The sequence below is a fragment of the Peromyscus maniculatus genome, chromosome 3, assembly GCF_049852395.1.
Source record: "Peromyscus maniculatus bairdii isolate BWxNUB_F1_BW_parent chromosome 3, HU_Pman_BW_mat_3.1, whole genome shotgun sequence".
In the NCBI taxonomy this organism is placed as follows: domain Eukaryota; kingdom Metazoa; phylum Chordata; class Mammalia; order Rodentia; family Cricetidae; genus Peromyscus; species Peromyscus maniculatus.
The window spans coordinates 108,891,277-108,905,923 of NC_134854.1; the positions used below are offsets into that span (position 1 = coordinate 108,891,277).

General features: G+C 42.1%; 1 protein-coding gene across 35 annotated transcripts in view; it reads right to left on the minus strand.

Annotated features, from left to right (window-relative positions):
• Aak1 (AP2 associated kinase 1) overlaps positions 1–14,647 on the minus strand; it is a 159,281-nt gene that overhangs the window by 56,678 nt on the left and 87,956 nt on the right. For all 35 annotated transcript variants that reach the window (XM_076567152.1, XM_076567177.1, XM_076567163.1 and 32 more), the window contains exons 6-10: positions 11,139–11,260; positions 9,236–9,317; positions 8,438–8,570; positions 5,772–5,875; positions 4,247–4,326 (exon numbers count right to left, since the gene is read on the minus strand). In XM_076567152.1, coding sequence (XP_076423267.1) covers positions 4,247–4,326; positions 5,772–5,875; positions 8,438–8,570; positions 9,236–9,317; positions 11,139–11,260 — 521 coding nt within the window. The remainder of the gene's footprint in view (positions 1–4,246; positions 4,327–5,771; positions 5,876–8,437; positions 8,571–9,235; positions 9,318–11,138; positions 11,261–14,647) is intronic.

The following is a 14,647-nucleotide window of genomic DNA, read 5'->3' on the forward strand; positions in this document are numbered from 1 at the left end:
AAACGCTGCAATTTATAACAGTGACCTGCCTGCATGATACGCTGGTACAACAGTGGTACAAACATTGTGGGAATAAACAACCACTATCCGGTTGGATTTAAGGGTCACTCCACAAGACAGAACCCATGCCCCAAACCTGAGACTAGACAGACCATGGGCGTAGGGGAACACCAGACACTACTGTTCTGCTAAAGGAGCACAGCCATGAAACAACTGCTGGCAACATTTGCTGCTTTATCTCTAGATCAGTGTCTTGTTCAGCCATCTTTAGAGAAGCTTTCCTCTTGCTGCAGTAGATGGGAACTAACATAGAGACCCTCAACTGGATACTGACGAGAATGAGAAACTGGAACGCTCAGTCCTAAAAGGGATGTCTTCATCAAACCCCTCACCTCAGGGCTCAGGGAGCCAGACAGAAGAGGAAGGGAAAAGATTATAAGAGCCAAAGGAGATGGAGGACACCAAGGAAATGTGTCTTCAGACAAAACAGGGCTGAGGGACATAGGAACTCACAAGACTATGGCAGTATACACAGGGTCTGCACAGGTTCAAGACAGATGGAGTTCCAGCACTGAGACAGGGAAATGGACATGATCTCCCATCCCTAACCAAGAAGCTGTCTCCAACTGGCAACCACATGCAAAGGAAAACTTAGTTTTCTTCAATAAAGTCTCACTGGGTAGAGAAACCACACTGAAAGGCAGGCCCTAAGGCCCAGAAGATAACCAACACAAAATGTACCCAATGGTGCTTTTCTAGACTTTTTTGTGTCATATTGTTTTGTTTGGCGTATTTTTTTAAATCTTACTGGTCTTTTGCTTGTATATTAATTATGGTTTCCAATTTTATGGTTTTTTGTGGCTTTTCCTTTTTTGTGTATGTATCTGTTTATATATATATGTGTTTCTTGTGCTGTCTCAGTTTTTTTCTATTATTATTATTTTTCATTTTATTTATTTATTTGTTTTTGGGTTTTCGTTGCTGTTGCTTTTCATTATTTGTGTTTTGTTTTTTTGTTTTTTTTGTTTTTTTTTAAGATAGCATTTTCTCTGTGTAGCTCTGGCTGTCCTGGAACTCTGTAGACCAGGCTGGCCTCCAACTCATAGAGATCCACCTGCCTCTGTCTCCTGAGTGCTGGGATTAAAGGCATGTGCCACCACTGCTGGCTCTTTTTTTTTTTTTTTTTTTTTTTTTTTTTTAAATTTGCCAGGGTTTTTTTTTCTAAAGAGAGAGAGGAAGAAGGTGTGGAGTTGGATGGGTAGGGAGGTGGAGAGGATCTGGGAAATGGGGGAGGGACACAGTGGCCAGAATATATTGTATGAATTTCCAATAAAAAAAAATTGAGCTACCTCCCCAGTTCCTGAATATACTTTTTAATGACAAATGAGTTTATCAAAGAAATTAGGGGGAAATAAAAACTTTATATTATTAGTAATAATTCATTTACATTTAGTAAAAATGTTACTAAATGTCTCCAGTAAAAAAAATATTTAGCCGGGCGGTGGTGGCGCACGCCTTTAATCCCAGCACTCGGGAGGCAGAGGCAGGCGGATCTCTGTGAGTTCGAGGCCAGCCTGGGCTACCAAGTGAGTTCCAGGAAAGGCGCAAAGCTACGCAAGAGAAACCCTGTCTCGAAAAATCAAAAAAAAAAAAAAAAAAAAAAAAAAAAAAAAAAAAAAAATATTTAAAGCCGGGTGGTGGTAGGGCACACCTTTAATCCCAGCACTCGGGAGGCAGAGCCAGGCAGATCTCTGTAAGTTTGAGGCCAGCCTGGTCTACAGAGTGAGTTCCGGAACAGCCAGGGCTACACAGAGAAACTCTGTTTAAACACACACACACACACACACACACACACACACACACACACACACACGAAAGAAAAAAAATGTACTGGGTGGACAAATAAGTTTTAAAAACACTGACCAAGTCTATGAACAGATTTCTTCAGCATGTCAATGTGCAGAGTGACTGGTATTGAGATTCCTCTACAGAGAAACAGTGTTCTTTAAGCTGATCCATCTTGAGATGCTTTCACCAAACACAGGATTTCCAGAATCTACTCTGGGTAATGGTTGGGGCAGTGGTTTTTCACACACAGAGAACTTAAACTTGGTTGAAAATAGCTGCGACAATGGGCTCTCTAGGGACTGGAGAGATGGCTCTGTAGTTACAAGTGCTTGCTATATATACTTTCACATGGCCTGAGTTCTTAACTCCAACTCCAGGGGATCAGATGACCTCTTCTGACCTTTGTGGGCACCTATACTCACACGGACATAGCACCACACAGACTTAAACAAAAACAAATCATTTTAAAAGGTGGGGGAACTCTCTACAGTGAAAAGCATGCAGATGAATGAACCCAACATGACAAATGAAAGAACTAAGCAAATAGTCCAAAATAAAGAGTTTAAAATTGGGGAGTGTGACAGGAACACCATTTCTAAAATATGCATACTCGTTTGTTTTCCAAAATAATAAATTTTCAGTTTGACACAGAGTCATCTAAGATACAGATCACATGGCACAGCCTCTTTTGCAATCTGAAATGACCAAGTTCTGGCTGTATACAGAACAGAAAGGATGACTATCTGGCACTTTCTAGAAACCTTAAAGAATAATGGTCTCTTTGACTGTTTCTTGATTTTGCTGCTTTGAATATGGATGCTGCCACATTAACCCAGGAGACCATAGCTTTGTCGTAAGGTGGGAAAGTGAAAAGCATGAAGAAACCCAGGACTCCAGAGCTTCATGGAGCAGAACTACCAGACTCGCTATGGTGGTCTGAATAAGGTGTCCCCACAGTGTGAGACCCCTGACTACTTGGTTCCCAGTTGGTGATGCTATCCACAGAGGAACTATGTCACTGGAGGTGGGTTTTGGGAGCTGAAGGCCTTGCTTTCCTTGCAGCTGCTCCCTGCTTCATGCTGCAGTAAAGGATGTGAGATCCCAGCAACATCTTGCTCCAGCCACCATGCCTGCTGCTTGCTGCCGTGCCTCCCCATCATGACAGACCCCTATCCCTCTGGAACCATAAGCCTGAATAAAATACTTTCTTCTACAAGTTGTTCTGGTCGTGGCTCAACAGGTAGAAGCACACACTGCTTCTGCGGAGGTCCCTGGAGTTCAGGTCTCAGCACTCATGCTGGGTGGCTCACAACTCCTGTAACTCCAGCTTCAGGGGATCCACTAGCCTCTTCTCACCCCTAGGGGGGCACCTGCACTCAGAACACATAAATCTGCTTGCCCATCCACATTTACACTTAAATAAATAATCAAATATTTTTAAGATGCAAATATTGTTATCCAGAGTCTTTATTTACAGTCTGTCACTAGCATTTCCTTGCCATTGGAGGATGGCAGGAAAAGGAGGGACAGAGAGCCTCCCGGTCACCTTTAGAATTTTTCATTTGGAATCCACATAAATGTGTCTGGCAGACCCTGAGCTGTGACAGGTATGAAAACCAATCTAAAAATCCAGTCCAGTATGGCCTGTAGCTTCCTTCCCACAGAGCGCTCTCAGGCCCCAAATCACAAGTGTAGAGACTCCAGTAGGAAGGCGCTCCTCTGCTGGCTGACTCTGGGATAAGTGCTTCAGCCATCCTTCCTGAAATGGTATTGTAGTCTGGGTCATGTCTACCCACTATTCTCCTTCCCCTCTGAAGTGAGACTTGTACCTTCCAACCACCTACCCAGGATTTCCTGGCTTGCTCCCTTCTCCTCTGACTTGGGTATCTCCCCTTACTTGTTTAATCCTTTCTTGAAGACCCATGGTGACTCCAGTGCAATTAGCTAAGACCTAGAGGGATCTTTTGGTGTTCATGGACTTTCATTTCAACTGCACTTTCCTAATATGGCTGGAGCCAGAGAAGAAAGGAATGTGTCAGACTGGGGGTAAACACGGCTAACCACCAGCTTAGAAAGAAACAGGTTAGGACAGACAATTCTCTAGCACCAACCCTTAAAGTCTAGCATTGTCTCATCCCACAAAGCCCCTACCATCTATTGCCATGCAATGGGTGACATCTGTGAGGTTACTGATTCCTTTCAAATGTAGATCTCAGCATTTTATTATATCCCTCTTGGCAATCCCAAAGAACAGTTTCTGCATAGGGTGACAGAGGTTGCTTTCCTGATCTGGGCAGCCTCTAGTCACAGCCACACAGGACTTCAGCAGCAGGCACCCCCACCGCAGCTGGCAACAAGCACAATTGAGGGTAAGCAAGCTCTTGAGGGTATTTCTTACCTGGCCTTTGGCTGGCTCTTTTTCACAGCTGCCTCACTCGCTTTCACTGGTTCAGGAAGTTTTGCAGGAATGGGAGAGTTCTAAAATGGGAGAGTTGAAAGTGAAAAAAGCACATGGATTTCTTTGTAAATAATAAGCAATCTGAGGCCAGGTATGATGGCGTATGACAGTAATCCCAAGACATGGGAGTTGAGGCAGGAGGATCATGAATCCTGTTTTAAAACATACAATAAAAACTCCAAACAAGAAACAACCAGTCTGACTAGGGCTAATGGAAGTAGCATTTGGCGTCTTCTAATATGACTTCTAAGGCCTCATCTCCCTGTTAGAGGGAAAGGAGGCTAGACAAATGCTTGAGATGGAGTCACAGAAGTAAAATGCCCAAGAAGAAAGAAAGAGCAGCAGAGGGAACAAGGCAACTGATCCTTCTAGGGAAACACAGCAGACATGCTGCTCTCAGTGAGGGGTGGTCATTCTCCTCAGCTCAGTCCCTAGGCATTTGGGGAGGAGATTGGTGATGTTCAGTGAGTTGTCTCAGTTTCATAACTAAATTCATGGGAAAATTGGGTTCTCTTTATAGTAACTGCTTTGCTTGAATGTCCTATAGTGGGCAAAGCAAGGGACGTTAGTATTCATTGAATCTAGAGATTAACACCCATAATGACTCAAAAATAACAATTTGATGATCTTTACTTCCTTTAAATAGCACCATTTTAATGGACTCAACGCAGCTGTGGTTATATGCACAAGATCTACCCAAGATCAAGTTAATCAAATTTCTAGGGACTCATGAGGCCCCACATCTTGCTGAGGAGTTGAGCAGTTGATGCCTTTTGAGGGAGAGTCATTTGTCTTTGGAGATGTAACAACAGTGGGTAGCCAATGCTCAGGTGGAGAGCCCCACATCTGTGGGCATACGAGCAAAACTAATAGGATTCAGTGGGTTATTTTTAAAAAAAAAAAAAAAAAAAAGGAAATGACATGAATTTGGGAGGAATGGGCTAGAGAGGGTGCCAGAGGAGTTAGTGTTGTTTTGAAAAATGATAAGCGGCGCTGGTTACCAGGCAAAAAGGTCATGAGACACAACAAACCCCAGTATCAGAGCTTATTAGGAGGAAGTGGGGGACTTGGGAAGAAGCACATGCAGAAAGAGAGAGGTGGGGGGAGAGCAAAAGAGAGAGGAGGAGTCTGTGTCCGGCTTCTTAAGGATTCCCGTGCACATGTGCAGGTGGGCTTACGGAGCCACACCATGCATGTGCTGATTGCATGACCGTGCTGCGCGCATTTGGGCTATCACGCAGCACACTGATGATGTAAGACTAAGACCCCTTACTTAGCTACTGAACTGCGCATGTTCGTTAATGCAGCTGGAGGAACAGCAGAATCCTAACAGTTAGAGGGAGGAATAGGGATGGATATGGTCGAAATATATTGTATTTGAAATATATTGTATATGAAATTCTCAAAGAACAAATAAAAACAACCTTAAAAATTATGAATATTTTTAAAAAGCACCATTACATACCTGTACATTTGGAACTGGGCATTCTTTCTTGAGTAGTTTAAATGAGAAGTAAGAAACCTGGTAAATATCCGGCCTTTTGTCAGGGTCTGGTTCCAACATATACCCTAAGACAAATATACATGAACTTATTCCATAATATCTTAACAGTTGTTGCATCAACTAGGTAACTAAACTTTTCCAATTGAAGTTGGGTTGTATTTTCAGTTTCAATTCTCATAAAGGTCAGACAGTTCAATTAGCCCCTTTCCTAGCAAGGGAAACAAGAAAATTCCCTGAGCTGTAGCAAAGCTACTTGGGGTTCATATCCTGTATGTCAGGGGCTCACACTCTTGACAAAAAAATGAGCAGCTTCATATTCTAAGACTTAAACAAATACAACCAAACTTCAGATATCATGAACTCAAGGTTTGGTGGAAGACAATCCCTGGGTTCTGTCTCTAGATCTAAAAAACAAACTCATGAATTTACTTACTATTCTTGTTGGAGATATAAGCTGGTTTTTAGTTTGAGGAAAATTAAGAAGTTAACATACTCAGCTCCATAGATTGCCTGTCTATTTCCAGGTCCTTCAAGTGTCTCTGACACTGGAAAATTCCTCAGGAGAAATCTTTGAGAAGATGCAAGCACATGTGTAAACACATGTAAAATGAGTCAAGACAGTTTACTGTTTGAGGAACAAATGAACTGGGCACTAAGTTCCGAAAAGATCTGTGAGGCTGAGCCTCGAATGGCCTTGCCAAAGAGCCAAGACAAAGTTAGTCATTGAAGAGCAAAAAAAAAGGCAGTCTAGATTAGAGGACAAATGCCAACAAAGGCAAGCTTAGATAAAGGCCAGAAAATGAACACCGCTACCTGGAAACATGAGCCCAAAGGACAATGTGCCAAGATGGCTGCCTGAGTGGGACAGAAAAGACTACAAAGGACCCTAAGCACCATGCTAAGAATCAGGGCCTAATTGTGGGACCATTGGCAAGCCACTCAAGTTTACTCAATGGGACATGAGAAGGTGACATTTTCTAGGAATAATCCATGGTAGAGATGTACTGGAAGAATGAAAAGAGAGTAGAGAAGCTGGGGGCAATGTACCAGGTCATGATCTACCAGAGTTTGTACATACTTTGGTGACAATGAAGAGAATCAAGACAAGTGATTAAAGAGAATCGATACAGCTTAAGACAGCTTCTTCCAGAAAATTGTTATCTATCCAGACATGGATGGCAACACCACCAAAAGAAAGTGAAAAAGGACACTCTGGGGAAAGGCATTGGGGAGGCAAGAAGAGGCCTACAAGTTCACAGTCTCCAAAATCTTCAAATAGCGCGCACACTAAATAGTCTAGAAAAGGTGTCAGTGCGACAGTCCCTCAGAAAGAGCTGTTTTCCAACATGAATTCACTGCTGCAGATATTAGAAAGGAAAAGTAGAAAAGAAAAAAAAAAGCTAAGAGCGACACCAAGACCAGCCCTTTCTCCACTTCCTTGCACATCTGCAGTCCTAGGATATAGACACACTGCTGTGACTCTGCAAGCGATCTGACAATTCTCAAGAGCCACACTCCTACCCGAAAAGCACATCACCCTCCTGCTCATTGAGAAGTGTCACAATGGAAAGGGCGGTTGTGGAACTGCCAGAATTTTGTCAGCTCGAGTAAATCTTCTGTTCCCTCTTGTGGGTAATATGGACAATGACCCTTAAGATATACAGGTCTTGCCAGTCTTAGTGTGGCACACCTTTAATCCCAGCACTCAGGAGGCAGAGGCAGGCGGATCTCTGTTGAGTTTGAGGCCAGCCTGCTCTACACAGTAAGTTGCAGGACAGTTAGAGCTACATAGTGATATGCTGTCTCAAATTACAAACAAACAAACAAACAAACAAACAAATGCATGCAGTCCCACCAAACCTACAGGTTTTGAGAATTAGGTGAGGTGTAAGTAGGCCTCAATACAGACCAATGTTCTACACCACTTGTCTTTCTCTCAAACTAGGTAGCTCAGGATTTATGGTCTATGGTGCTTTTTCAAACTTATCTGCTAAAGGTCTTGACCAGCATTTTAAAAGATTATTTTTTTAAAATAAAAAATCTGTTTCCTTAGCATTTTATATAGGTTCTGGTACAAAGCTTACTTTTCTGCCATCTGGTTAATGGATGTTAGTACATATGCTGTGATAACACAAAGAAATGAAAATCTTCAGAATTTTAAACAAAACATTCAATTTAGATGCTTGTTGTAAAAATCCAGTGATAACCTAAATAAGAGGAAAAACCTGGCTCCATGGAGTTCTATGGTCTTAATTACATATTCATTCCGGCACCGCAATCATGCTCACTTGAGCGGCTTTCAGCTTTGCAAAGATAACTTGCTTATCCCTTGATGTGAGTCAGCTGGACTCTGAGTTCTTAAATAGACTGCAGCAGAACACAGCAGCAGCATGCTGCTCGGAGCACAACTACCATTCCCATTTGTGTGGCTGGCTCAGCTTCGAAGCAGAGTTTAGTTTTCTAGCAAAAAGACCAGCTTCTCTAAGTGAACACTGCCATGCTATCACTGTTCCCAACAGTATCAAATGATTTCTTTATCTTGTTCCTGGAATTTAATCCCTTTACCCTCCAATCCATTCCTAGTGATTAGAAATAAAAACATGAAACTGGAAACTTGAAATACTTACTAATAAGGCAATGCATGTCTTGAGAATATCGAGAGTTATCAGGAATTGTGAAGCTTCCATCGCAAATTGCCACCTGGCTCTCTCCAAATGGCAAAGTGAAGTAGCATAATTTATATAACAAACAGCCAAGAGCCTAAAAAATAAGAAAGCAGATTGCAACTAGTAGTTAATTTACCATAAAGCCAGCGATCTGCTCAAAGAGACCAGTACCAGCCATGTTTCACAGCAGAAACAAACCCCACATAACATTACCTATGCAACACTTGAATTTAGAACCCAGAGTGACAATCTAGCATCTGAGTTACATTTTTATCTATGACGAGTCAAGACTATTTCACCTGGTCTGTACTTTAGAAGTAGACCATACAAATGAAAAGCACAGGTACACATGCAAAGTAGTTTTTTATTATTATTGTTGTTGTTGTTTGTTTTTACCCCATATACCAAGAGGCCATGGCTATCCCCAGACATCAAGATCAGCAACAAGGTCGCTAGACAGATGGCTCAGTGGTTAAGAGCACTGGCTGCTCTTCCAAAGGACCCAAATTCAATATCTACCACCCACATGGTGGCTCACAACTATCTATAACCTCAGTTCCAGGGGATTCAATACTGTCTTCTAAGGGCACTGCACACACATGGTACATAGACACACATGCAGGCAAATATACATACACATAAAATAATAAAATAATCAACAGTGGGCAACACTGTATGCTTGCCCCTGGCTAGTTAAGCTTAGGAGTCCAGCCAAGGCCTGCTGACATCTGGGGTGCAAATGGCTTAGTTGACACATACCCAAATGTCTGCCTTCGTAGTGATGATTTTGCCACTGTACAAGTTGACCATTTCTGGAGCTCGATAGGACAGTGTTGTGTATCTACAATCAAAAGATCCACGGTTTGTTAAATATATCAGTATTATCATTAAATCAAGGAGAAACAATTTTTATTCACATTACTAGAATCAATTTTTGGCAGCAATCTGCAGAAGAGCAAATTAAATATTAGTACAGATAAAGTGAAAGATTCTCGTTGGTACAATGATGTCATCACAGCCTTTCACAGAAGACCTTCTACTCCTAGAACGTTGGAGTATTGAGGTATTCAGACACAAAGTCCTAAAAGCACCCTTTTTTTGAGTTTCCAAATGACAAAATTTTCTCCTATAAGTCATTCTAGTCTAATACTATGTTTTGATGATTAGGGTGGTTTTTTTGTTTTGTTTGTTGTTGTTGTTGTTTGCTTTCATTTTTTAAGACAGGGTTTTTCTGTGTAGTTTTGGTGCCTGTCTTGGATCTCACTCTGTAGACCAGGCTGGTCTCTAACTCACAGAGATCCACCTGGCTCTGCCTCCCAAGTGCTGGGATTAAAGGTGTGCACCACTGCTGCCCGGCTGATGATTAATTTTTAAAATAGTAAACTCTTAATTAACATGAGACTCAGAGAAGCAACCCAAGTGAGCTCTAGCTGGGGTGGGGATATCATGTGTTCTTTTCCAGGGAGAGTAATGAATGTAGTGTACATATTCACATGTGTGCCTATGTGTGTGCAGGACAGAAGTTGACAATGTCTCCCTTCACTGATTTCCACTTTTATGTCTTGAGACTTGCTGATAGGATGAGTCTAGCTATCCAGCTTGCTCCAGAGATTCCCTGTCTCCACCTTCCAAGCACTGGGATGACAGACAAGCCATCGTGTCCACCTTTTCTATGAGTGCTTTTCTATGAGTGCTAAGGGTCTGAACTCTGGTCCTCACGTTTGCATGGCCAGCATTTTATGCACTGTGCCATCATCCCAGCTCCATAATCATGGGTTCTTTGAGGCTAACACTAAAGTGTTCTTTCTTATTTTTGACTCAAAAAAACAGTGGTATAAGCACTTGTCCCAAGTGAATGAATATCTTGATGTTATTAAACACTCAACTATGCTACTCTGGTATCTGGCCACAGGGGGATTTCTTTGGGTGTCTTATCAGGGCCTTGGACTAGAAGCAGTCTTGCCTCAGACGTGGTCACCTGAGTGACACACAAAGGGGACAGAGGCTATCTGTGAGTACATGATGGACAGCTGATTTACTAGAAGCCATATGAGTCTATTGTGCCTGGGAAAGCCCAATAGTGTGAACATGAGGCTCCTACAAGAGTCAAAAATATAAAGAGATTTCCAGTCAGGTCCCTGATTCAGTAACTGTAGAGGTTTCAGTAGCTCTATTTACCATAAATTCCACTAGGGAGTGGTTGAGTTCCTCATGAAAAAGGAGGTAGCAATTTAGAGTTCAGTAAAAAACACACACCTGTCTGATTCATAATGCCATCGTGTGTCTTCTCTTGGAAAATCATGGTACTTCAATGAGTATATATCACCATTTAGCCTTTAGTTTTCCTTTTGGTTTTTGAGACAATAAATCTCCCCAGCTACCACTCATCTTTTTATGGATGTGTGGCACTGTAAATTAAAATGTGTGTATAGTGACCACGGGAGCATTGAGAAAGTTTTAAGACTCTTCTGTCAGTCCACCGGCCAGTTTTCCCACCTCGGCTTTCAGGGACAATCAAACAACCCAATAGGTAAACAGTCTGCTCTGGGAAAAGGGGAACCAGCCAGCACCATGTTCTTCTCACTCTGTTTCATCCATAAGCTGAAAGAGAATGTGCTCATCTGACAATGGACAAAACTCCAGGAAAGGAGAAAAGGCTTACTTCTTAATCTCATCTTCTACTGCATTGACTCCCTCGGCCTGTGGGTTCTGGAATTTGTTGGTGGCACTTCCAAAGTCACACAAGACATAGTGGCCTCGGTCATGCAAGAGGATATTTTCAACCTGAAAAACATTCCCAAACCACCCAATCCAAGATGCCACTTAGTAATGGGAAAAGCTAGTTTCACAGTCACATTACAAAAGGTTTCATTTTAACAATCTTATTAGTGTGCACAGAGAACTTATCCCTCACCATGTCTTAATAGAACTCACTCCAGCGGAGCAAAAGACACACGGAGGGAACATTGTAAAATGCAGGCAGAGAGTGAGACAGAGGTAACTGTACGGCTGGGAAAGCTAGGGCCCCATTTTCATGGCTAGTCAGCTCCAGCCAGGCACATTCCTCACCTCTGTAGTAACAGTGATCATACTTTCAGCTCAGCATGCTCTCTGTGACCCCAGCCTCTTTCGTATCCAACCATCAAATCCAAGTACAAAGGCTACCTCCTTTTGGAAGCCTCCCCAGGATCCAACTCAGAAAAATACCCTCTCCCCATTTTTCTTCCGTGTTTCATTGTCCATGCTAAAATTTACTTCACCTTTAAGTGGGTACAATAATGTCTTTATCAGTTAGACTTTCTGAACTGATGTTTTTCATATTAGTTACTTCTCAAAGTGACAAAATGCCTGGTGATAAATGAGCAATTTCTCTGTTAGAATCTTATTTGAGGGTTTGGGGATTTTTGTTTGTTTACTAAGTTAAGAGTTTTAACTTAGTAAAGCTTGTAAGGACCAAGACTTAGAGAAACTCTTATTCCAGTGAAAAGAACTCCCAGACAACAGGCACAGGCTGGAGAGATGACTCAGCAGGTAAGAGAACTCACTGCTCTTCCAGAGGACCCAGGTTCAATTCCCAGCACCCACATGGTGGCTCACAACTGTTTGCAACTCCAGTTCCAGGGGATCCAATGCCTTCTTCTTGCCTCAGTAGGCACCAAACATGTACGTGGTGAATAGACATACAGACAATACACATAAAATAAAAATTTTTAATTCCAATTTTGTTGTTTTTGGTTTCAGTTTTTTGAATCAGGGTTCCTCTGTGTAACAGCCCTAGTTGCTCTGGAACTCTGTCTGTAGACCAGGCTGGCCTCAAACTCACAGAGATCTATCTGCCTGCCTCTGCCTCCTGAGTGCTGGCATTAAAAGAAAAAATACTGAGCACAACATTGTCAAGATACACCGATTAGCTCTTGTTGTGGGGGAATGAGTTGACCGGCACGGGGAAAGACAGACCTGGCTGTGCACAGCAATAAAATGACAGCCAAAACCCAAAATCTTGCTATGCCCTTAAGACTGTAGACTCTATGGTCCTTTTCTTCAGCAACCCCAGACGGATCACACTTGAAACTAAGGCAAAAAGACTATAAGCTCCTCAAAGACAACCATCTCTTATTCATAGCTGAGATCTTCTTTGCCCAACTCTACTAGATTTTTGGTATAGAAACTGTTGAATAGAATAAAAAAACAAAGACACACTTAATAATCTGGTTGGGCATGCACACATTCAAGGACCATTTATGTTCCAGTCAAGACAGTAGCCAAACACCAAAGTGCCTACTGGTTCTTTAAAAATATCTGGCTGAGTAGGAATCCTCTTATTCCTATTGTTATATCTAAAGTTTTCTCTTAATTTTTTTTTTTTTTTTTTTTTTGGTTTTTCGAGACAGGGTTTCTCTGCGTAGCTTTGCGCCTTTCCTGGAGCTCACTTGGTAGCCCAGGCTGGCCTCGAACTCACAGAGATCCGCCTGGCTCTGCCTCCCGAGTGCTGGGATTAAAGGCGTGCGCCACCACCGCCCGGCTCTCTTAATTCTTCTAAAACCTAAATTAAGTGTATTTTTAGTCTATATTTGCTAATTCTAACCATTTGAAATCTTTGCTGAACTTCATATTGGGTGCTAGTGAAGAGTTTCCATGTTGTTTGAAGTTGTGTCCTTTTGGCCTTCACCTGTAGGAAATGTTGAAGTCTGATGTTCACTAGAGAGGGTCAGAGTGGTGGTGCCGCTGCACTCCACCTCCACTACTAACCGCGAGTTATGGAAAAGCAGCTGGGATGGCCATGAACCTAAGAAGATAGGATCTTAGGAGGAAGAATTATCCATCACAGAATTATGAATGACTGGGACAGAGTTGTTCCCCGAAGATGAAGGCTAAGGCAGACAAATATTTCTACTATCTCTCCTTTTTATAAAACTCACCAATTTAATCTATTTATACAAAGAGAAAGAGTCAAGCTATGCTGAGCATAAACTCACTTTATAAATCCAAAATAATAATCCCAACCAAGTTAATACTCATAAATAACGGACACCATTTGACAAGCAGTAGCGACTGCCAGCATTACTTTACTCAGCACAGTTGATGGATTATGATTCCCATCTTACAGCTGGACAAAAGTGAGGCTCGTGGCCATTCAGTCAATACTGTAACGTGGCTGGTAAGCAAAAGAGCTTGAAGTGAACCTAAGCCATGTAACTCTAGGAAAAAACAGACAACTCCACTGCTGCCAGGGCAGGAAAGGCAGAAGCAAATCACTCAGGACTCCACGTCTACCTCCAGCTCTGAGATATGGTAGCGGTTGTGAGGACATGGGACTGGGCTTATGGACAGAGTTTTTTAATTCTTTATATTCAGAAATGCACCTACATGGAAATCTAGTCAACAAGAAGTCAGCCATCACTCCTAGCTGGACATGTTTGTGCAGGGTTGTCTATGTTTTCTTTGTATTATTTAATACATTTTACTCCACTGCTCACTCTCCATTAGCCAAGTATCAACAATTCATGAAAACTCTGCTGGTCAAACCTTCCATGACTACCCTAAAACATACATACAATTTACTACCCACAGGAGGGGGCTGGAAAGGCCTTCAGGCCAAACCTAGTCATGACCACAGGTTACTTATTCTGCAGTGTACATGTGGCAGTTTATGTACAAAATGTCCATCAAAATGTTCCTGTGTTAAAATCTTGGTCCACAGCTAGTACACTCAATCATTTATAGGTGATTGGATCATGAAAGTATTGATTTCATTAATGAACTGGTCCACATATGAGTTCACAGCTAAAATGGGCTTTTAGGAGATGGATTACCAGTTATGTGCCCTTAAAGGTTCTATCTAGTCCCCAGTCCCTTCTTGTTTCATTCTGTTTCCAAAGTATGTACCCACCGTGACATTCCACCTTGCCTCAGGCTCAAAGCAATGGATTAGATGACCCTGGACTGAAAACTCCTAACTACAAACCGAAATATTTTTTCTTCCTTTTGTTTTTCTCGGGTATTTGTCACAGCAATGAAATCTGGCTAACACAATATAGCTACTTTTTCTTCAATGGAAGAGTTGAGCAATTCAGTGAGACTATATGATTAGCATGCCTAAAACATTCCTATCTGGCCTTCTGCTGGCCAAGTTTGCCAATGTTTGATCTGACTGATGACTCAGAATTCTTC